Source organism: Larus michahellis, chromosome 18, assembly GCF_964199755.1.
Source record: "Larus michahellis chromosome 18, bLarMic1.1, whole genome shotgun sequence".
Taxonomy (NCBI): Eukaryota; Metazoa; Chordata; class Aves; order Charadriiformes; family Laridae; genus Larus; species Larus michahellis.
Genome location: NC_133913.1, coordinates 5,289,757 through 5,308,887, shown reverse-complemented (window position 1 = coordinate 5,308,887; position 19,131 = coordinate 5,289,757). Strand labels below are relative to the sequence as shown.

Below are 19,131 nucleotides of genomic sequence, written 5' to 3'. Positions count from 1 at the left end.
GCAGTGGAGCAAATGGGTGGAAAACTCAGGCAGCTTAGAGACTCCAGCGTGAAGAAACAGCAGTGCAAACCCTCTGCAGCATCAGGCATGTGTATCTGCTCGTGTGCTGGGGCACAGAGAGCTGAGCCTCAGCTCCTGCAAGGACACCAGCACCTCCCCGGCTGAGACGCGGGGTCCCCTCCAGCCCTCTCTTCTGTTTCCAGCCTCGGCCAAAAGCAAACGATTTGGTAACGCCTTTAGCTTTGCTGCAACCGCCCTGGCTTCCTTGAGCGCTTCTTTTGAACCCTGATCACAATCTGCCCGGGCGGGCTCTCTGCCAGGTTTCCTGCTCTTGACGTGCTGCGGGGAGGTATATTGTTAGTTCTGGGGCTTTTTACGCCTCGTGTCTCACCTCCTCCTTTCAAGCAATACCACAATTCGGCGCTGCACCTCTCTGCTGCCTCCCAGTGCTCCCTGTGCTGGATTTTGCGTGTGGAAATTAAATCTTTTCAGCTTTTGTTGTTGTTTTTTTGTTTTTTTGTTTGTTTTTTTTTTCCCCCCTTCTTCTCCCCCGCACCCCCTCCCCCCAGGTTAATATCTCAAATTTTTGATTCGGATGAGACCCTCAAAATAGTTACTCTCTACAACTCCCCAAAAGGAGGGTGTAGCTGGGGGCGGATTGGTCTCTTCTCCCAAACAACAAGCGATGGGACAAGAGGAAACGGCCTCAAGTTGCGCCAGGGGAGGTTTAGGATGGATATTAGGAGAAGTTCCTACACAGAAAGGGTTGTCAAGCATTGGAAGAGGCTGCCCAGGGAAGTGGTGGAGTCGCCATCCCTGGAGGGATTTAAAAGCCGGGCAGACGTGGTGCTGAGGGCCATGGGTTAGTGGGGGATTGGGCTGTGTCGGGTTGATGGTTGGACTCGATGATCGGAAAGGTCCCTCCCAACCTTGATGATTCTACTGTTCTATCATTCTAATTATTATCTTTGCTTACTATGGACCAAACGGGGCTTATTCTTGGATTTTACATAAACAGAGTCACCACCACTCTTGTCGCTGCCTCCCCTTTTCTCCCCCCGTTCCTGAGGTCCCTCATTTTGGCCTCCACACTTTCCACCAACCATCCTCTCTTGCTCCTCCTGATGCTTCTTCAGCTGCTCCATGAGCTGCTGAAACTCCTCCTCCTTCTGCTGCTCCTCCAGCATCGTGGCGTCGTTTTGTTCTGCGTAAGCCATGGCCACCACCGCGAGGATGAGGTTGATGAGGTAGAAGGAACCAAGAAATATAACCACCACGAAGAAGATCATGTAGGTTTTCCCTGCTGCACGTAGCGTCTGTGGAAAGAGGAGGCACGGGCTGTCACACCACCTCAGCACAACATCGGTTTGGCGATGCTTCCGATGAAAGGTCTTGCACCAGGGCACCCTCCCGTTTGTGGTAGGCATACAATATTTTGCTCTCATCTTCCCCAAGGGCTGGTCATTGCCCACTTGACCTTTCTGCAGTCCATGGCATTGGGTGAAACTTTTGTGAAACAGCCAGAAGTCTCGGCAAACCCAGCCACGCTGCTGCGTGCTGTTTGGTAGCCCAAGGGCTGCAAGCGTGTATGGAGATGGGACCAGTATCTCATCAGAGACTCCCTTTGCCGTGGCAGGGGCTGATGTCTGTCAGCCCCCAACTTCATAGGTCTCACCCTTGGGCCAAGAGCGGTCCTTTTCTAACTCCAGATCTGGGCCTTATCATTTCCAGAGGACGCGTGTAGCCTTCAGGCATAGGCTTGCTTTTATCTAAACAGTCCCCGGACCCCGCTGGGATTTCATGGTGTCTGCAACTTCTCCCTAAAGGATGATTCAATCCAGGGTACAAGTGACTTGGCTTTCCCCCCTTCCCCTCTCCCTCAGCTCAAGCCGAAGAGGTACTAGAGGCTCCTGTAAATCCCCAATTTCCATGATACAGCTGAAGCAAGCCTGGGCTTTGCTCTGGAAAATGCTCTGCACTGCTCGGGTTGAGGAGCTAGATGGGACGGTGCCCCATCTCCGCTGACCCTGGTTAGAGCCATACATCATGGGACAAGGTCCCGCGACTTTCCACTCAACTGCCTTTTTCCATATCCTATGCCAGGGGCAGCATCAAAACAAAAGGAGAATTTGCACAAGGATAAAAATTCGCACCAAAGCCCCACCCCCACCCACAGGGATCCCGCGGGCACCTACCAGCTGGAAGAGGTTCTCCCAGAAGTCCTGCGTCATGAGGCGGAAGAGGGCCAGGAAAGCCCAGCTGAAGGTGTCGTAGCTGGTGTAGCCGTAGTTCGGGTTCCTCCCCGCCTTCATGCACTGGTACCCTTCAGGGCACTTCCTACCAAAGGAGCCGCGGGGGCAGCTGGTGTGAGCCCCCAGAGCTGCCCCTCCTGCACCCGCAGCGGAATGCTCCACCCCCGGAGGTGCTGAGATGCTTCAGCAGGACCAACCCCCAAAGCTGACACAGTCGGATGCCCGGACTGATCCCCCCCTCCAAGATGACACAGTCGGATGCCCGGACTGATCCCCCCCTCCAAGATGACACAGTCGGACGCCCGGACTGATCCCCCCCTCCAAGATGACACAGTCGGACGCCCGGACTGATCCCCCCCTCCAAGATGACACAGTCGGGATTCCTGGACCATTCACCTGCACAGCCACGTTCCCAACCCCGGTCCTATCCCAACCCCGGTCCTATCCCAACCCCGGTCCTATCCCAACCCCGGTCCTATCCCAACCCAAGCATCAGTGTTCCCAACAGGCTGCGCTGGCTGCCTTGTCCCCTCCCGCGGTGCCAGAGGGGACCCCGGCTGCCAGCGTGAGCTGCACTCACCCAGCGTCACTGCTGTTCCCGCAGAGCAGGGCGTCGAGCGCTCCCTCCAGAAAGTAGAAATTGGCTTTGCAGTTGGCGAAAGAACAAGACACAAAAAAAAAAAAAATACATTGATTTGAAAATTTTTGGCAGCTCCTCGCTGTCAGGGAAATTCCCTGAATCCCCGCGTCAGGCGCTGGGTTATCTTCTCTCTGCTGACTTTGCTATTTGCATTGAACTACTTGGCACTAGCTCACAGAGCTCATGGCTTCGTTTCACCGACCCAACTAGATGGCTCCCAAGCCCATAAAGAGCTCTGGAAACAGCCAGGTTGGCCGGGGTCAGGCATCCTGGGAAGGTGGGTTAATATCTGCTCAAAGGACCAGGGCCGGTCTGTTTTGCTGGGAAAATGTACAAAACAGTGGAGCGTTCCCCGGGAGCACCGAGCATGGGGGACTGCAGGGCTCCCAGAAAAGCCTGGGGAAACGGTCTGCTGCTGCTCCGTGGCCATCACCTTCCTCCTGCTGCTCCCATCCCAACCAGCCCCTACCCGGGTGGGGGAATCCCCACCTGGGGTGGGGAAATCCACCCCACTCACAGACCGGGGGTCCTTAAAGCTCCTCCTTACATCTCGAGCACAGAATTGAAGCCGCAGGAGCTGCCAAGAAGTGGCACCACCGATCACCTGCCCCCAGGGACACACAGACGAGCACCTGGAGACACCCGCCCCAGGACATGGCAGAGGGCAGCTGGACCCCCATCCTGGGCATCACAGCCCTTCCGGGAGCCACGCAGGCATTTCTGGAGCTCCCTCAAAGCATCCTTGGCTCCACCTGGCTTCTTGCCACCAGGCTTTTATTTAACCGACGTGGGCTCGTGGAGGAGACGCCCTGCTTGTGAAACTCCGGGCGACGTGTTTTTTTGGCCTGGCCCCAATAGCTGTTAACCTGAATGCATGGCCGCAGGGTGCTGTTGCTATTTGCGCTGCACTCATTAGATCCTATATATTGAATTTGCACCCCTACCAAGAAGCCTTCCTGTAATTAATGCCAGAGCTACTCGTACAGTCGGGCAAAGCAGCTCAGCCGAGACGTAACCCGACCTTCTGCCGAGCTCTGCCCAGTGCCCTAAATGAGACGTGAAACGTCCCCGCGGAGCATCCTGCCACCGCGCAGCTCTGCCAGGCAGGTTTTCTGAGATTTTTACATTTTCATGGAGTTTAAAAAAAAAAAAAACAAACAACAAACCAAAGAAGAACAAAAAAACCCACCACACTTTTTTGGACCAAACTTGTTACAAAGAAGGGGTTGGAAAGCAGCAAACTTGGAGACCTGTCTGAGGACCTGTGCTTGATCCCATCTCTCCCTCCTTCCCCTCCTCTCTGCTGTCACGGTGTTGCATGCTTGCATGCAATGCTCCCTAGACACCACGGTACTTGGGGTAGGACCCAGCTATGATGGAACAGTGAAAGTGGGTGAGAAATGTCATGCCTGCATCCTTCCCTCTGGTTTTCCACCCAAAGTCCCATCTGCTCCTGGAGGGTTTGGTCTCCCTGCTGTGACCAGCCAGATGGAGCAGCTGCTCACCAGAGTCCAGCACGATGGGGAGATTGTGCCCTCACTAGCAAGTGGGAAGAGATGGAGACACTGGTTTGCCCAGGTCTCCCCATGGTGAAACCTTTCTGGAGGAGTTTAGCTTGCCCAGGTGGACTGCATTTCCCTGGCAAGGAGGATTTGATCCCATCTGTCCACCCTGTGAGCATGCACGACCCTTGTTTCACCCACCGGTCACATCTCTCCCTGCAAAGCACCTCAACAGAAAGATCCATGGAAGCACACCATGCTGGTCTGACAGGGAAGAAGACCAAAGAAACTGAGGAGCAAACCAGAGCGACGGGTCAATGGAGAAGGGCATGCATGAGCGTTTACCTTCATCGTTGATGTAGGCCTCGAAATCGAAGGTGCTGTTGCTGGTGAAGTTGCTGGTGAAGTTGCTGGCGATGCCGTCGGTGAAGTTGCCGTAGAGCGTTTCGTTGGCCAACGTGTCGTTGTCCAGCCCTAAGTCCCCCAGCAGGGTGTCATTGAGGGGGGGCCACCGCACGCACTTCTGCCGGAGGTTCCCCATGAAAAGCTGGAGACCAACGAGGGCGAACACGCTCAGGCAGAAGACGGTGAGGATCATGACGTCCGAGAGCTTCTTCACCGACTGGATCAGAGCCCCAACAATCGTCTTCAGCCCTAGGGGGGAGGTGTTACTACTGAGCTAATCCCTTGTTTGCTAATTGTGGAGAACGTGCTCTGGTGCTCCCAAAAGGTGCTGGATCTGGTGGGGACATGTGATATCACCAAATTCACCCCATGTCCTCAGACCCCCAGCACTGTGCCCCATGTTGCTGGGCAGCATAAACCCTTCCCCCAAAATTGTCACCCTCACACCAGTGCCAGCCCAGCCTCCCCATGCCAACCTTAAGCCGGGTGTCACAAGCCAAAGCCCACCCCAGCCTGGCAGCCATCAATTACTTTTGGCTTTAAGTTTTGCCCAAATGCCAAAATCTGTCCTTTTTTTTTTTGGCCCAAACCACTAGGGTAGACCACTTTGCTGTGGCACATGGAAAAGCTGTTTGCCAGCCCAGCTGGAAGATGCTGAGCACCACTCTCAGCTCCCGAAAAGCCTCCGTGGTCCAACACCCCCAACGTGCTGCTGTCCCGTGGGTGGTCAGGAGCTCAGATGGACCCTCCAGCCTGATCCCTTCAAGCTGGAGAAACCCCATCGTGTCTGAGCGAAGGTGACAAAGCGACATCTGCATTAAGCATCAGGATTAACTCATCTCTCCCCCCCAGCATCGCCGTTCCCTCCGCAGAAAAGGCTCGCCCACTGATCCTCGGAGAGCTTTTGACATGGAGGATGTTGTTCCTGTCACCCGAGGTCTACACGGCTGATGGGTGACGCTGGGACATCCTGACATTGATCTTAAAAGCAGCTCTGAGCACAGCGCTTTCTCACGCGGAGGCAGTTCTCTGATAACACGTGATTTTTATCCCTGTCATCGTGCCAGTTTCCCCCCCCTCCTCCCCAAACTATTTAGGTAAAACCCTGTTCTCCAAGGGCTTCTCTATGTTGGGAAACTGCTGAGGAGCGCCGTTCTAAAACCGCTTATTTTTGCAACGGCTATTTCTGCAAAGCCTCTTGGGGGGATGTCATTCCAGCAAGAAGCATCAGCTTCTGTTTTCCTAAATGCAATTTTTAGCCTGTTTGAGAGAGGCAAGAAACATTCAAATATGAACCCTAAAGATCAGGAAACCGCAGGGACGCAAGAACTTGTTCACCACAAGAAATCATCATTTTCAGTTCAATCTCATGCGTCTTCAAGGGGTCTGACCCATCATTTCAGTGAGCTTGCACGAGGTGGTACCAAAGCAGGGCATTGAAACGGCATCAAATTTGGGAAACGGCCGCTAACACCACAGGCTGGATGTTTGGGGTGATGTTAAACACTCGCCACGCCGGCTCTTGCACTGTCACCCACCAAATATCTCAACCCTAGAACCAGAGCAGTCAGCAGTGGGGACAAACCTGAGTTTATGGCTCCAAGGACCAAACAAAGCATATCGGTTTGTCGAGCCCATAAACACAAGTCCACTTAAGGCCTCTCCGAGGAGCCCTAAAAACACCACATCTGGCCCACCAGGAGCTTTCCCTGGCCAAACAACCGAGTGAGCGCAGCTAATTTCAAGATGTAAAACCAGCAGGACCTGACCCAAAAGCTGAATTATGTGGAAAATTATTTATAAATATTGAATACCTTATTTCCTCTGTTTTCTCTTAGAGCTGTCAAAAGAACAAGGAATTGCTGTGAACCGTGGGAAAACCTGAGCTCGAGGAAGGGGAAGATACGGAGAGGAGACCCCTTCTTCACGTCTCACCTGGTATCACGGTGATGGTTTTCAAGGCACGGAGGACACGGAAGGTCCTGAGAGCAGAGATGTTCCCCAGGTCCACGAACTCAGTAATGTAGCTGCAGGACAGGAGAGGAGAGAGCTTCAAGGGCTTTGCCGGGCACCCACCTCCTGTTTCTCAGCCTTCCTCCCCAGGGTCCCCTCCCTGGGTGCAGTGGTCAGACCTCCTGTCCTTCCCCCATCCCACCAAACTCACGCCATGGAGATGACCATGAAGTCCAGCCAATTCCACGGGTCACGCAGGAATGTGAAGTCGTCGATGCAGAAGCCTCTCGACAGTATCTTGATGAGGGACTCGAAGGTGTATATCCCAGTGAAGGTGTATCTGAAACGGGAACGGTGACTGAGGGGATGCTCACCGGGGTCCAAGGGCCAGCTCACGATGAGGTTTTGTCCCCCCATGGGACCATTTTGGGAAGCTGAGTTTGGGGGGACCCGGGCTGATGGGTTCTTGGGGTGCTTCAGCACTGGGGGAGGTTTTCACCTCACCTTGTCAGGAAAGTTGGGACATTTTGATGTACCAATCCCTTTGGTGACTATTCTACAACACCTCTGATCCCTGCTGATGTCCCACACCACCATGTTCTCTGTAAAACCCAGCTGAGACCTGATTGTGCAGAACCACAGCAGAAAATGCTGGATTTTCCCCTCTCACCTGGGGCTGGTTGTCCATACTCCTTGGACTGGAGAATCTGCTCAGCCTCTCCAGACTATCACTGTTGACCTGACCCGACCTGCTCTGCAGTTGTCTCCTGTCACAGGGACCCCACCAGATTTTGGGCAGCCCTGAAACGCTCCCACTCTTTGCAATGCCTAATGCAGAGCATGGACATCCCTCCTGAGATCAAGAGGGCCACCAGCACCTCCCAGTGATGCCTCTCCTCCTCTGAAGGGTGCCTGGATCCCAACATCCCTCTCTCAGACTTGGTCCTGTCCCTCCTGAGGACGGCCAAGCTGGGATGGCCCCCATGGCCGGGGGAGGTCACAGGAGGAAGAAACTTACTCCACGTTCTTGGACCACGCTGGGGGGTTGCTCAGCGTCATAAACACGCAGTTGGTTAAAATCGTGATCATGATGAACATGCTGAATAATTTAAAACCTGGTCAAGGAGAAATGCTGCGGCTGTTGCCTAGATTCCCCCTTCACACGGTTATGAAGCCAAGCACCCCTACTCCTCTCGTCCTGGCTCCCATCTTGGTCCCATGCCCTGGCCTACTCCTCCTGCGGCTATCTCCCAGCTCAGTCCTGTGGTCACGCTTTCCTGGTAGTCCCCCTGCTCCCGTGCACGGTCCTGGCCCCTGCCCTCCCTTTCTGCTCCCCTCCCCGTCTCCATGGTGCTGGCTCTGCCTCCCTTCTTGTCCCCTGTGCTCCTTCCTCTCCATCACCCCATGATACAGCGTTCCCCACTTGTCTGTTCCCTCTGCCACAAACATCCCCCCTTTTTCCTCCTCCCTCCAGGCCACCAAACCCTCCTGCCACCAGAGTTATTCTGGGATCACTTCCCACCCATCCTAGTGTTCTCTTGCTCTTGGGGTCCTTTCCTGTCTTTCCATCTCTGCTTGTCTCACATCAAAAGTTCAAATTTGCCTCCTCCCCTGTACTCCAATGTCATGGTTCCTCTGCCTTCCTTCTCCCAAAGCATCCGTTAAGCTCCTTCACCCACTTGCCAGACGGGACAGGATCCTCTGACCTGTAAATATTTTCCTTCCTTTCCAAGTGTCTCCAGTCCTCAGAGACCTTGAGCCTCTTCCTAGGAAGCTCCAACACTTAGGTTTCTTCCCTTCTCCAACCAAACTGATTCCTCCCTTCTTCAACCAAGACTGAGCTCTTGGTGCCACCAATGTGCCTGAAGCGTCCAAACACCTACTCCTTGGGAAGGGACCAAAGCACTGGGATGGCTGGGCAGTGAGTCCTGACCATAGTGGCGGCCAGCCCAGAAGATTTGCTCCACACCATCATGAAACACTTCTCTCAGCCCTCTCCCAGGGCTATTCTCACTCTGAGCACCAGGGTTTGACCTGGCCATGGAGCAGCACCACAGAGGGCAAGGATATGAATGGATAAGCACTTTGATGGCTCCTCTGCGGATGGGGTGGAAGGGCCCCAGCATGTAGAGGGCAGGGGTTGCCGAGAAGCGGAAGATGGACTTCCCTTTGTTGAGGACTATGAATGTCTGTGGAGAAAAGAGAGAAGGAAGATGGGTTAGCCTTTCTGCACACGCCTGAAACACCCATGGATCAAGTGCTGCCATTAGAGGTAGGACCTCTTTGCATGCTTTGGGTCTCTAAAGGCTCGAGACTTTGCTAAGGAACAGATGCTCTGCTTTGGAGAAGCAACCACAGAAGTCTGGGGCTGTGGATCGCCAAGATGGGCTCATGTGAGAGCCTGGGACATGGTGCAAAGAAGAAGATGGTCCATGCTTTGGTCTTTTTCTTGGGACTTACATCTAATGCCAAGTCTACCCATGGGCTAAGCTGTGTCCCTCACCTTCTTATCCTTGTAGAAAGGGTCCAGGTCCTCCAGTGGAGTCCCTATGAGCTCCGGCGGTGGGTCACCATAGATGAGGGGCAGGTTCTTGCCAGCTTCCAGGTCGCTGCTGGGCTTGATCTCCTCTTCCTCGGGCAGCTCAACTTGCTGCCGCTTTAGCTTGAGTGCCTCTGCCTCGGCGATGCGCTGCTCGATGGCAGCCAGCGAGGCAGGGGTGAAGGGGCGGAGGTTCTCGGGGCCCGGGATGTGCGGCAGGCCGGCCATCCTCTCATTCTGCTTCCGGGACGCCTTCACCCAGCCTGCTGGGGAGAGGGGGGCTGAGAAGGCAATGCCAGCCGGTGCCGTTTTGGGGCATTTTTTGCTCAGCCCTTGAAGCCAGGTGATGGCAGGATCTCGGTGGGCTTTTGCAAACGGGTCTATTGCAGAAATATTGAACTTGCAAGAAAGGTTATCACGCATGGATCGCTTGCGGATGGAGCACCCCCTGTGCTCCTTCTCCTCTCAGACCCCCATTCAGCCCCCCAGCAAAAAGAACCATCAGGTTGAGCACCATATGAGCCGAGCAGTTGGTGTCCCCGGCCCCAGGTGGCTGTTGTTAGACACGCCATTTCACAACCTAGACAGGGTTGTTCAACAAAACACAACACCTCCGGCGTCAGTGGCACCGCTCCAGCTGTCTCCCCTTTGCAATATGTCGCAGGGCATGGACAGCTTTCCTCCCGCACCTTGCGCCAACAACGTGGGGTGCTCAAAGCAAGAGGTTCCTCAGCCAGAGGAGCTCGGTCCTGTAGGAAACATGAGTAACCTGCAGTGCCGGATGGCTCTGCTCCCCAGAGGAAGGGGTTAAAGCCTTATCTTGAACCAAAAAGCAAGGCAATAATGACACTTTCTAATGTTACAGGGATCAGGATGACTCCCCAGACAGGAATAGGATGGGCCATTTGGGAGAGATAAGAGTGGCTCCACTGAGCAGCAAAGCAACAAAAAGGGTTGGAGAGAACAAAGTGGGGACCAGACGGGTGACTGAACCCGGCGCAACAAGCTGCCATGCCCTGAGGGAGGCTGAAACCCCCGGCCAAGGCTTCCTAGACACCAGAGAGGTTCTTTCTTTGAGTAATCTTGCCTCAGCTTCCCCTCCATACCTGTTCGACCCCCAAACATCAGCTTGTGTCAGAGACGAGCCCAATATTCCGCACCACTCAATCCCGCTTTGCGGGGATACTGGGATAGATGCACCTCTGTGCCTCCCCCTCCCCAAAAACCGGCATCCCACTGGCAAGCAGCGACTCCTCTGTGCACCAAAACTTTACGTGATGCTGCTGAAAAAGCTTTAGGATCGATACTCCCGACAGCCCCAGCCCTGCCGCGCTGAGAGCTGGAAACCTTCAGCCCTTTGTAATTTAGGAGAACTGGACATTTATAACCCTGATGGGAAGAGTGACTCCGGGCGCGCAACGGTATCGACACGTTCCGATGGTGATTATAAAAACCAAGTGATAAAAGCAGCGGCAAAAGGGAGGTATCGATTTCGAGCAGGGCAGGATAACTGCGTTTTAGAAACCACCGCGCTCCCTCGCTATCGCCGCCGAATTGACTCTCGGTGGGCAAAATGGATTTTCTTCTGCCAAGGGCAGCAGCACACCGGTGTGGGGGTATTACTGCTCACACACACACACCCCCCCTCATCGCTTCCAGCCCCAGGGATGATGCAGGGACCGGCCCCCCCCGGCAGAAACCATCTCCATCACAGCGTTTGAACAGCCCCTTCGTGGCTCCAGCACCAGGGCTTTGATGCGCGATCAAAAGGCAGCTGGTAGAGGGATGGCAGCAACTTGCTGCCATTTGGAATGGGGCAAGCTTTAAAAAAAAAAAATAAATAAAAATAATCAAGTGGCAAGAGCACCACTTTTTGTAGTTAAACCTGTTTTAGAAGCGGGAGAGTTTTGTCCTTGCTGAACAGGGCTGTCTAATCGGATTAACTGAGTCGCAGCACTGCAAAGTGGAGTCTGGCACTGCCTAAAAACCAGCTTCTGGCCCAAATCGCCGCAAAACAGAGAGCCTGGAGCAGCCGCCCCAGGGGGGCACAGCCCCGTCTCACCCCAGGCCCGCTGCACCCCGAAGGTGGGACCTCAAAGGAAGCAAAAAGGGAAATTTTTGCCACCACACGTCCCCGCGAGGGGACAGTGGCCACGGCAGCGGGTCAGCAGGGCACCACCGTTGCTTCTTCTCATCCAGTTATTCTGGATTTACACCCATTTCACACTCCACTTGAGCGGCTCTGGAATCCTGCCCGTTGCATTCCCTCGATACCAGCGGCCTCGAAGCTCCAGCCGAAAAGCACGGGGCTGCGTCTGGCTCTCTCGCCCCCAGTCCCACGGGGGATGCAGTGATGCGCGCACAAGCAGGACCCACAGCACCCATGGCGGGGGACCAACCCACCCCATCTCCTGGGGACTCCGAGAACTTACAGGAGCTCAGTTTCCCTGGAAATGGGGTTTTGCAGAGCTTTTAGGGCAAGCGCGCGCTGTGGGCCACGCCAGCGCCCCGTCGGGCTCCAGCCCCTTCCACGCTGCTCTCCAAGGCCTCAATGCATGGGGTGCGGCATGGTCCGGGTCTTCTCCGGAGCCTCCCGCTGGGTGCTGCCCCTCCAAACCCCCCAGCAATGCCCTGTCCCCGCTTGCTGCGGTCCCGGCGGAGGTGGCTGTGCTGGTGCCAGCTCCCACCAGCGATCACCGCAGGAGTCAAGTTTCTCCAGCCCCATGACTCTGCTCATTCCTGCCCCGGCAGGAGCGAGCGCAGGAGGAGAGCTCGAGCGAGAAGCACCGGCTTTGCTTTCGGCCTGTGTCCCCTCTTCCTCTGGCTGGGCTGAAGCCACCGTGCCGTGCCACGCTGGTCCGGCTGCCGATGGAGCAGCCCTTGGCAGCCCCAGGGGTTGATGCTAAGTGCTGGCAGCTCTGCCCAAGGCTAAACAGGGGGTTCCTCAAAGGGGATGTTGCCCTTTGGAAATTATTTGTGTTTTTTTTTTTTTTTTGGGGGGGTCTTTTGCAGCGTCTGGTCCTGCTCTGACCCCTTCGCGGACACCCAGGGATAGAGGGATGAGCCCAGGGAGCAGGATCAGGACTTAAGCCTATATCCCAGTCCCACACACTGCAGCCCTGGAGCCATCAGCATCTCTGGTCGACCGCTGCTTCCCAAAAGAGAAGGGGCCAAGAGCCAAACGCAGGCTCTGTGGGGGATCCAGCTGAACACCCCTCTCCCCCCGCAGCGCGCCCAGTTCCCGCACCAGCGTGTGGGCGGGAGGCGGCCGTGTCCCACCACCCCAAGTGAAGCAGCTCCCCCTGGGACCAGCCACCTTCCGCCGCCGGGACGGGGCGAACAGCCCCTCTGCTGCCGGCCTGGCACATTTATAGCAGCTGCTATAAATAACCGAGATCAAACTCTTTGCGCCTCCGATAGGTAAAAGCGGTTCAGGCGCAGTAACAGGTGCTGCCCCTGGCATGAGTCGCCCAGTGGGGCTCAGCCCCAGCTCTCCCCAGGACATGGGTCCCCCCAGAGCCCCTTATTAAAGGCAGACTCTCGCCCCATCGGCTTTCATGCTAAGAATTTAACAGTTGGACTCAATGGTCCTAAAGATCTTTCCCAACCTTAATGACTCTAGGATTAAATTAGTCTCTTAAAACATCTCCGCAAAGCTCTGATCTGCTATTTATTGCCTTCGTAGATTTTGGACTCCCAGCTAAGCCGGATAACTCCGTTTTTACTGTGACACACTTGAGCTGTTGCTTTTGGACACACTGCCCATGTCCGACACCTTGGCACGCCACGGATGAGCATCTCCCCAGCTTCTCCCCATGGATGAGTGCTCCCCAGCTCAGCATCATCAATTCCCAGCAGGCAACTGGGAGCAGCTCCCTGCTCAGGAGCCCACGGCCTTCACTTTGATAGAAATTCAGTTTCCTCTGATATTTTTTTTTTGCTGCTCTGAGGCCACACAAATGAATCAGCCTCCAAAATAACAAGAGCGGGTTGGAAGCTACCAGAGATGCTGCGTAATACGTTCTCTATAATCAGGACAGACGGAAGGGCGACAGGGTCCTGTCTGAGACAGCTTGGAGAGCCACCCCATCCAGAATTGGCACCTCATCCCCGCACAGAAAATAACCTCCCGTGGGCTGAGGAAGAGGGGGAAGGACTTTCTTGGCCGCTGTGCGCAGACATGTGGCTGTGAGGGACACGGGGTGGCGGGGGGCCTCCCCCCATCCTGCTGGCCCGTGGAGGTGCTGGGTTCAGCCCATCACCCAGGCGCCGGGGCTCTGCTTCTCCCTTCCCAGGGCATTGCTCCCCAGCAACGCTCCCCCAGCCTGGAAAGCCCAGAGAGATGCAACTGTTCCCTCACCGTACTCAGGGCTGGGTTAACAGAGACAGGTATAACTGGGGTGTCTCAAGTGAAGACATGCTGCCCCTGAGATCTCTCAGCTCTACGGACACCCGGAACACGGAGACAGCAGTGGGACCCTCTGAGTATCTGCAGTGTCGCAGCAAGACCGCCCAACACATCTTGAAGAGCTGCCACCTGCAAGCCTGCCCTCAAAATTCATCCTCTTAACAGGAGACACTCTGGAAAGACCCTAGAAGAGGCCGACAGGGACACGAGTCCAAGACAGAAAACAACCCGAGTGGTCACCAGCAAGTGTAAAGCAGCTTCACTCACCAAGGACCAGCAGAGCCAGATGATGCTCAGCCAAGAGCTCGCGGTGTGCGGCGCAGGGCGGGTGCCCTGCAGCAGGGATTAGCGTGGAAACCACGCGCTCGTGCCCCAAAGCCCGTGAAGAGCCAGCTCTGGGACAGCCGGTGCCAGGGAACCCAGGGCTGGCCCGCACGCTCATAGCTACGAGTTAATGCCGGGGGAGATAAGCTGGCACCAAGCAGCTCAGAAGCTCTGGAAACCAGACCTTGTTTGCATGCACAACCCAAGCCCATCACAGCACACCGAAAGCACAATCCTGCAGCACCCACTCCCTGCACCCCAAATCCTCCTGGGACATGCCACCTCCACCCAAACAGCACCTAGAGGCTGACGGCACACAGGGCAACCCAACCCTCTCCATCCCTCCCTTATTTATCCCCCAAGGACACCCAGGGTGGGGCAGGATGGTGCAACGGGGACCAGCTGGGACCGCAGGGTTTGGGGATGAGTCACAGCTCAGGGATGGGTGCTCGGTCACGTGCATCGCCAGCCCTGCTACAAACACCATCCATCCTCCACGCTGCCGGTCCCCGAGGCAGCCTCTCGCTCGCCCAGGAGATGCCATGGGTCTCGCTCTCCCAACCCTGCCACTTCCCCCCTGAACCGTCCCCCCCCACCACAGCAGGTTCCCCCTCCACCCCTGTACACGTTAAATAGGTTTTAAAAACCAAACCCACGTGGGCTGGGAGACCTGCTGCCAGGAGAATGTGTATTTGGTTCAAACCCAGCCCAAGAACGTGGCCACTCGGAGCGGTCAGGACAGCGTTCACATGTCCACAGAGGACGGGGAGCGTTATGGGGATGAGAAAGCTCCTTCTTGTCTAGAGGAGGCCCTGGAGATGCTGGGAGGGCTGGAGCCCCTCTGCTGTGGGGACAGGCTGAGAGAGCTGGGGGGTTCAGCCTGGGGAAGAGAAGGCTCCGGGGAGACCTTGGAGCCCCTTCCAGTCCCTAAAGGGGCTCCAGGAGAGATGGGGAGGGACTCTGGATCAGGGAGGGGAGCCATGGGACGAGGGGGAAGGGTTTTAAACTGAAAGAGGAGAGATTTAGGTTAGATATTAGGAAGAAATTTTTCCCTCTGAGGGTGGTGAGCCCCTGGCCCAGGTTGCCCAGAGAAGCTGTGGCTGCCCCATCCCTGGAGGGGTTCAAGGCCAGGTTGGACGGGGCTTGGAGCAACCTGGGCTGGTGGGAGGTGTCCCTGCCCAGGGCAGGGGGTGGAATGAGATGATCTTCAAGGTCCCTTCCCACCCAAACCATTCTGTGATTCTATGATAAATAGCATTGTCCTTATCCCCTCTGCATTTCCCACCTCCGTACACCCAGTACTCAGTGGTGGGACCATGGTGGGAAGGAGAATGAGCAGGGCCAAATCCTGCCACCGTACCCAGCAAGGGACCCCAAACAGCCCCAAACCCCACCGGGTGGAGGCTGCGACGCCGGAGGCGATGTCACCCTGGTGCTGTGGTGGCAATGCCATCCGCTGCCGTGGGTTTTGTTTGAGCTTCGGGATATTTGGCTTTTCTTGTGACGCTTAAGTGCACCGTGCTTTGTCGTAAAGTCTGATAGTGGTAGAAAAAAAAAACCCTTCCGGCGTGGTCCTGTGGATGTCACGTCGTGAAGAAAGTCCTACAGGGTGTTTATTTCCTGCTGTGTTTTCCCCAGGTTTTGGGAAAAAAAAAAAAAAAGGAAGTGGGGAAATTGAAAAAAAAAAATCTACTGTGAAATGTTTTGGGTTTTTTTCTGCCCACAAATAGCACAGGGGGTGGAGAGAGAGCGGCTTTAAGTCATGCACACAGGTGATTTAACGCGCAGGGCCTGGAGCTGCATGAGCGTCTTCGAGATTATATGAGTTTCTAGTGGTAACTGGGATAAACACCCTTCAGTTGTGCCAGACAAAATTAGCAATTTTATAAACAAGTTTATGTCCCTTTCAGTCACGCGATAATGTGCTATTTAAGAGTCTGATGTTTACTATCCCCAGATATATGGTTGTCCCCAAATGCTTTGCTGTAACTACATGACAAAGGCTATCCGGAAAGACACGCGAAATTTCCAAAAATCTTCTTCTGCAAATAAACACCTCTTACGGCGCTGCCGTGGGACGCCGGAGCTCCGCCACCGCAGCAGTGCCGAGCCCACCGTAAACTCGCTCTGGTTTTTTTTGGCGGCTCTTTTTCAAAGGGAGCTGGGGCTAAAGTTCCACGAAAAGAAAATAACACCGGGGAAAAAAAAAAAATAAAAAAATTAAGAGGCAGTCAACCCGATCCTTTTCCCACTCTATTTTCAAATGGCGGTGGGCTTGGAAGACTCTTTTAAGAACGAGGAAAAAAAATTAATTCTTCATTTTCCGGCATTAGCCTTTTGAATTAATGAGTTTTTTAAGCTCCTGGCTGGGAAGTCCCATGGGCTGTGTGGCTCAAACACCAGCCTCTCGCCCACCAAGCCTGGCCGGCACCGCTGGCTCCCGTTAGTGACATGTCCCCCCCCGTGCCGACTCCTGTCACCACCGTGGTTTTTTACCCTCCTCTTGGTGTATTTTGTTCCTTTGCCTGAAGCGTGGCCCAAGCCAACTGTACTGGCCGGAATGCAGGATGCTTCCAAGCAGCATCCATCATCCCAGGGACCCGGGGGAAGCTACGCTACGCTACCTGCGATCGCCTGATGGCGAGCAAAAGGGATGGTGTGTCGAAAGCCCTTGGAAAAAAATGCCAGAGCAAGCCCAGGGCTGGCGGATGCCTTTCCCCAGCCAGACCAGGGGGACTGAGAAGCTCTTCAGGTGCCATCGTGGTCCCCCAGGTTGGTCCAGCCCAGTCAAGGTCACTCATCGCGTGTCACCCACAGCACCAGTGATGCTGGCACGGTTGCTTGGACCAAATGCTTGATTTTAAGGCCACGTTGAATGAGTTCGCTGCTATGGGAACGACGCTGCTTCGCTGCTTTCCGCCTGCAGGACGCTGCCTTTCTCGAGCAGAACAAGAGGAGGTCTCCAAAGGCTCTCCGGCCCCTTTTCTGCGACGCGATGCATCTCCCACCCCCTGCCTTGCGATGCACTTTGGGATAAGGACACCCGCCAGCCGAGGGCTGTGCCGGTGCTCGGGGGATTTACGCGGAGGAGGAGAAGGACGTGATGCCCAATCCCGTGTCTCATGGCCCGTTGCAGCAGCACCTTCAGCCGGGTCCCACCGCGATGGGTGCCAGGCAAGGGGCTGCTCCCTTCCCCAGCTCCTTGCAAAGACGGGGCCAAGCCTGCGCCATCGCTGCCTGCCTTTGGAGAGCCGAATCCGTGACGCTGAACACGCTAAGGGGGCACCAGCCCCCCTCCACCACATAAACCGCTGACCCCTCCAAAATACATCCCCTGCAGAGGTGCCTCCACTCCTGCCACCGGCATCGTAAGCGGGGTGGAAATTAATTTTATGCAATTCGCTGGTCGTTATTGGCCTGAACTTACTCAAACGCTGGCCCTTCAATGCCTGTTTGCCCTACCAAGGGTACCTCCATGTGCTTAAGGCGGGGGGTGGCGTGCATAGGCTGGAAGCTGTGAAGTCCTCAGATACTCTCCTGGGCCACAAATGGAAATAGGAGGTTGCAACATCCTGCAGCAACGCGCTAACCCCCTCCTGCCCGGAGCTGGAGGATGCGGCGGGGGGTACGAGCCCATCCCCACCTCCTTTGTGTCCCCCCCTATCCCTACCGACCCCCGGGAGGGGATTGCTGGAAAGGGGACACCAGGGCGGACGGCTGCTTGGGTTTATTCTGGGGGGATTTTGGCTGCGGTGGAGGTTCGGGCAGGCGGGGAAGGGTTAAAGCAGGGACCCTGCGCTTGCCCACTGCCCTCTGCCTGCGCTCCGGTGTCATCCAGTGCTCCTGCTCCTCCTGGAAAAGATCTGAGAGGGGATGGCTGGGGGAAGGGAGGATGGCGTGGGGCCATCACGACCTGCTACCTGCCATGGGGTCCCCCGGCCTCGGGGAGAATGGGAGGACAGCGATGCAGCCACCTCCGAGGGATGCCAGGAGAGACACCACGGGGATCACCATAGGGATCCCCAACCCGGGAGCAGATCCCGGACCTGATGCTCCCGCGGGATTGGCAATATCGAGGCCCCGGCAGCATCCCGGGGTTGGAGGATGCCCGTTTTCCCATGGCAGCCTCTGTACCCCTGTACCCCACACAGGACACCACGCAAACCAGGACCAACGTGGGGCACCTGCGGCCAGCACAGCCCACCCCATGCCCAGCTCCAGGCGCCGAGCCCCGCACTCCGCTCTTGCCTTCCAGCTCCCCAGGGATCATTCAGATCCATTTGGATCTGGATAAAGGGGACTCGGCGATGTTCCCAAGGGCTGTATAAATAAGCAAGGAAGGAGGGAGACGGATAAACAGACAGGCGCAGAAGCTGAGCACCCTTCCCAGCATCTCCGGAGGCTACGGCTGGGATCTTTGCCCTCAGAACTCCCCAAAGGATCCGCCACCTTCTGCTTCCTCCCCTCCATATAAATGACCTCATTAGTCCAACTTGCCGAAAATGATCCTCGAAAATGATCCTCGACGCCTCATCATTACCGGCAGCCGGCTCACTCTCCTACCCCTAGATCCAGCAAGTTTCCCTGAGGGAAGACGGAGCTGCCGGAGCGGTTCCACAGGGCCCTTTTGCCCTGGATGATGCTCCTGGGCCCCTTATGTACACACTGGAAAGTAGAAAATGCTATTTTCAATATTAGCACAGCCAAGTCAAGGCAGGACTCTGTGTTCTTTAACCAATTCCCGTAAATGTGCCCTTTTTCCCCCAAACCGTTATGACGTCAGGCATTTTCCTAGCAGGGACCAGAGGAGGCAGCTCCGGCGCTCACAGCGTCAATCCATCGGCTGCATGTGCAGGGTCTCCCCTGTACGACGGGACCCACTGGGGTGTCCCCCACCCTCCCCGGGGTTTTATGGAATTGTTGCCCATCGGCTTTATCCGCTGATAAACCTTTTGCCGGGCGTTCAGCTCGCCGCAGGCGTCCGTTGCATCCCTGCCGGCAGCGGTGCGGGCAGGGGAGGAAACGCCGGTGCCGATCTGCAAAATTCACTCCGCGACTCAGCGCCGGCTTCGAGGAGCGAGGGGGGCAGCAACGCAGGATCCGGCCAA

General features: G+C 55.8%; 1 protein-coding gene across 4 annotated transcripts in view; it reads right to left on the bottom strand.

Moving 5' to 3' along the window:
- SCN4A (sodium voltage-gated channel alpha subunit 4) overlaps positions 1 to 19,131 on the bottom strand; it is a 46,664-nt gene that overhangs the window by 26,104 nt on the left and 1,429 nt on the right. The window contains exons 1-10 of one of the 4 annotated variants that reach the window (XM_074561990.1): positions 13,967 to 14,087; positions 9,256 to 9,554; positions 8,823 to 8,941; positions 7,771 to 7,860; positions 6,964 to 7,092; positions 6,735 to 6,826; positions 4,740 to 5,048; positions 2,833 to 2,896; positions 2,196 to 2,337; positions 1,104 to 1,316 (exon numbers count right to left, since the gene is read on the bottom strand). In XM_074561990.1, the coding sequence (XP_074418091.1) occupies positions 1,104 to 1,316; positions 2,196 to 2,337; positions 2,833 to 2,896; positions 4,740 to 5,048; positions 6,735 to 6,826; positions 6,964 to 7,092; positions 7,771 to 7,860; positions 8,823 to 8,941; positions 9,256 to 9,519 (1,422 nt within the window). In that variant the 5' untranslated portion in view covers positions 9,520 to 9,554; positions 13,967 to 14,087. Of the gene's footprint in view, positions 1 to 1,103; positions 1,317 to 2,195; positions 2,338 to 2,832; positions 2,897 to 4,739; positions 5,049 to 6,734; positions 6,827 to 6,963; positions 7,093 to 7,770; positions 7,861 to 8,822; positions 8,942 to 9,255; positions 9,573 to 13,966; positions 14,088 to 19,131 lie in introns of those variants that run through there. The other 3 variants (XM_074561989.1, XM_074561988.1, XM_074561987.1) reach the window with 3 other exon arrangements.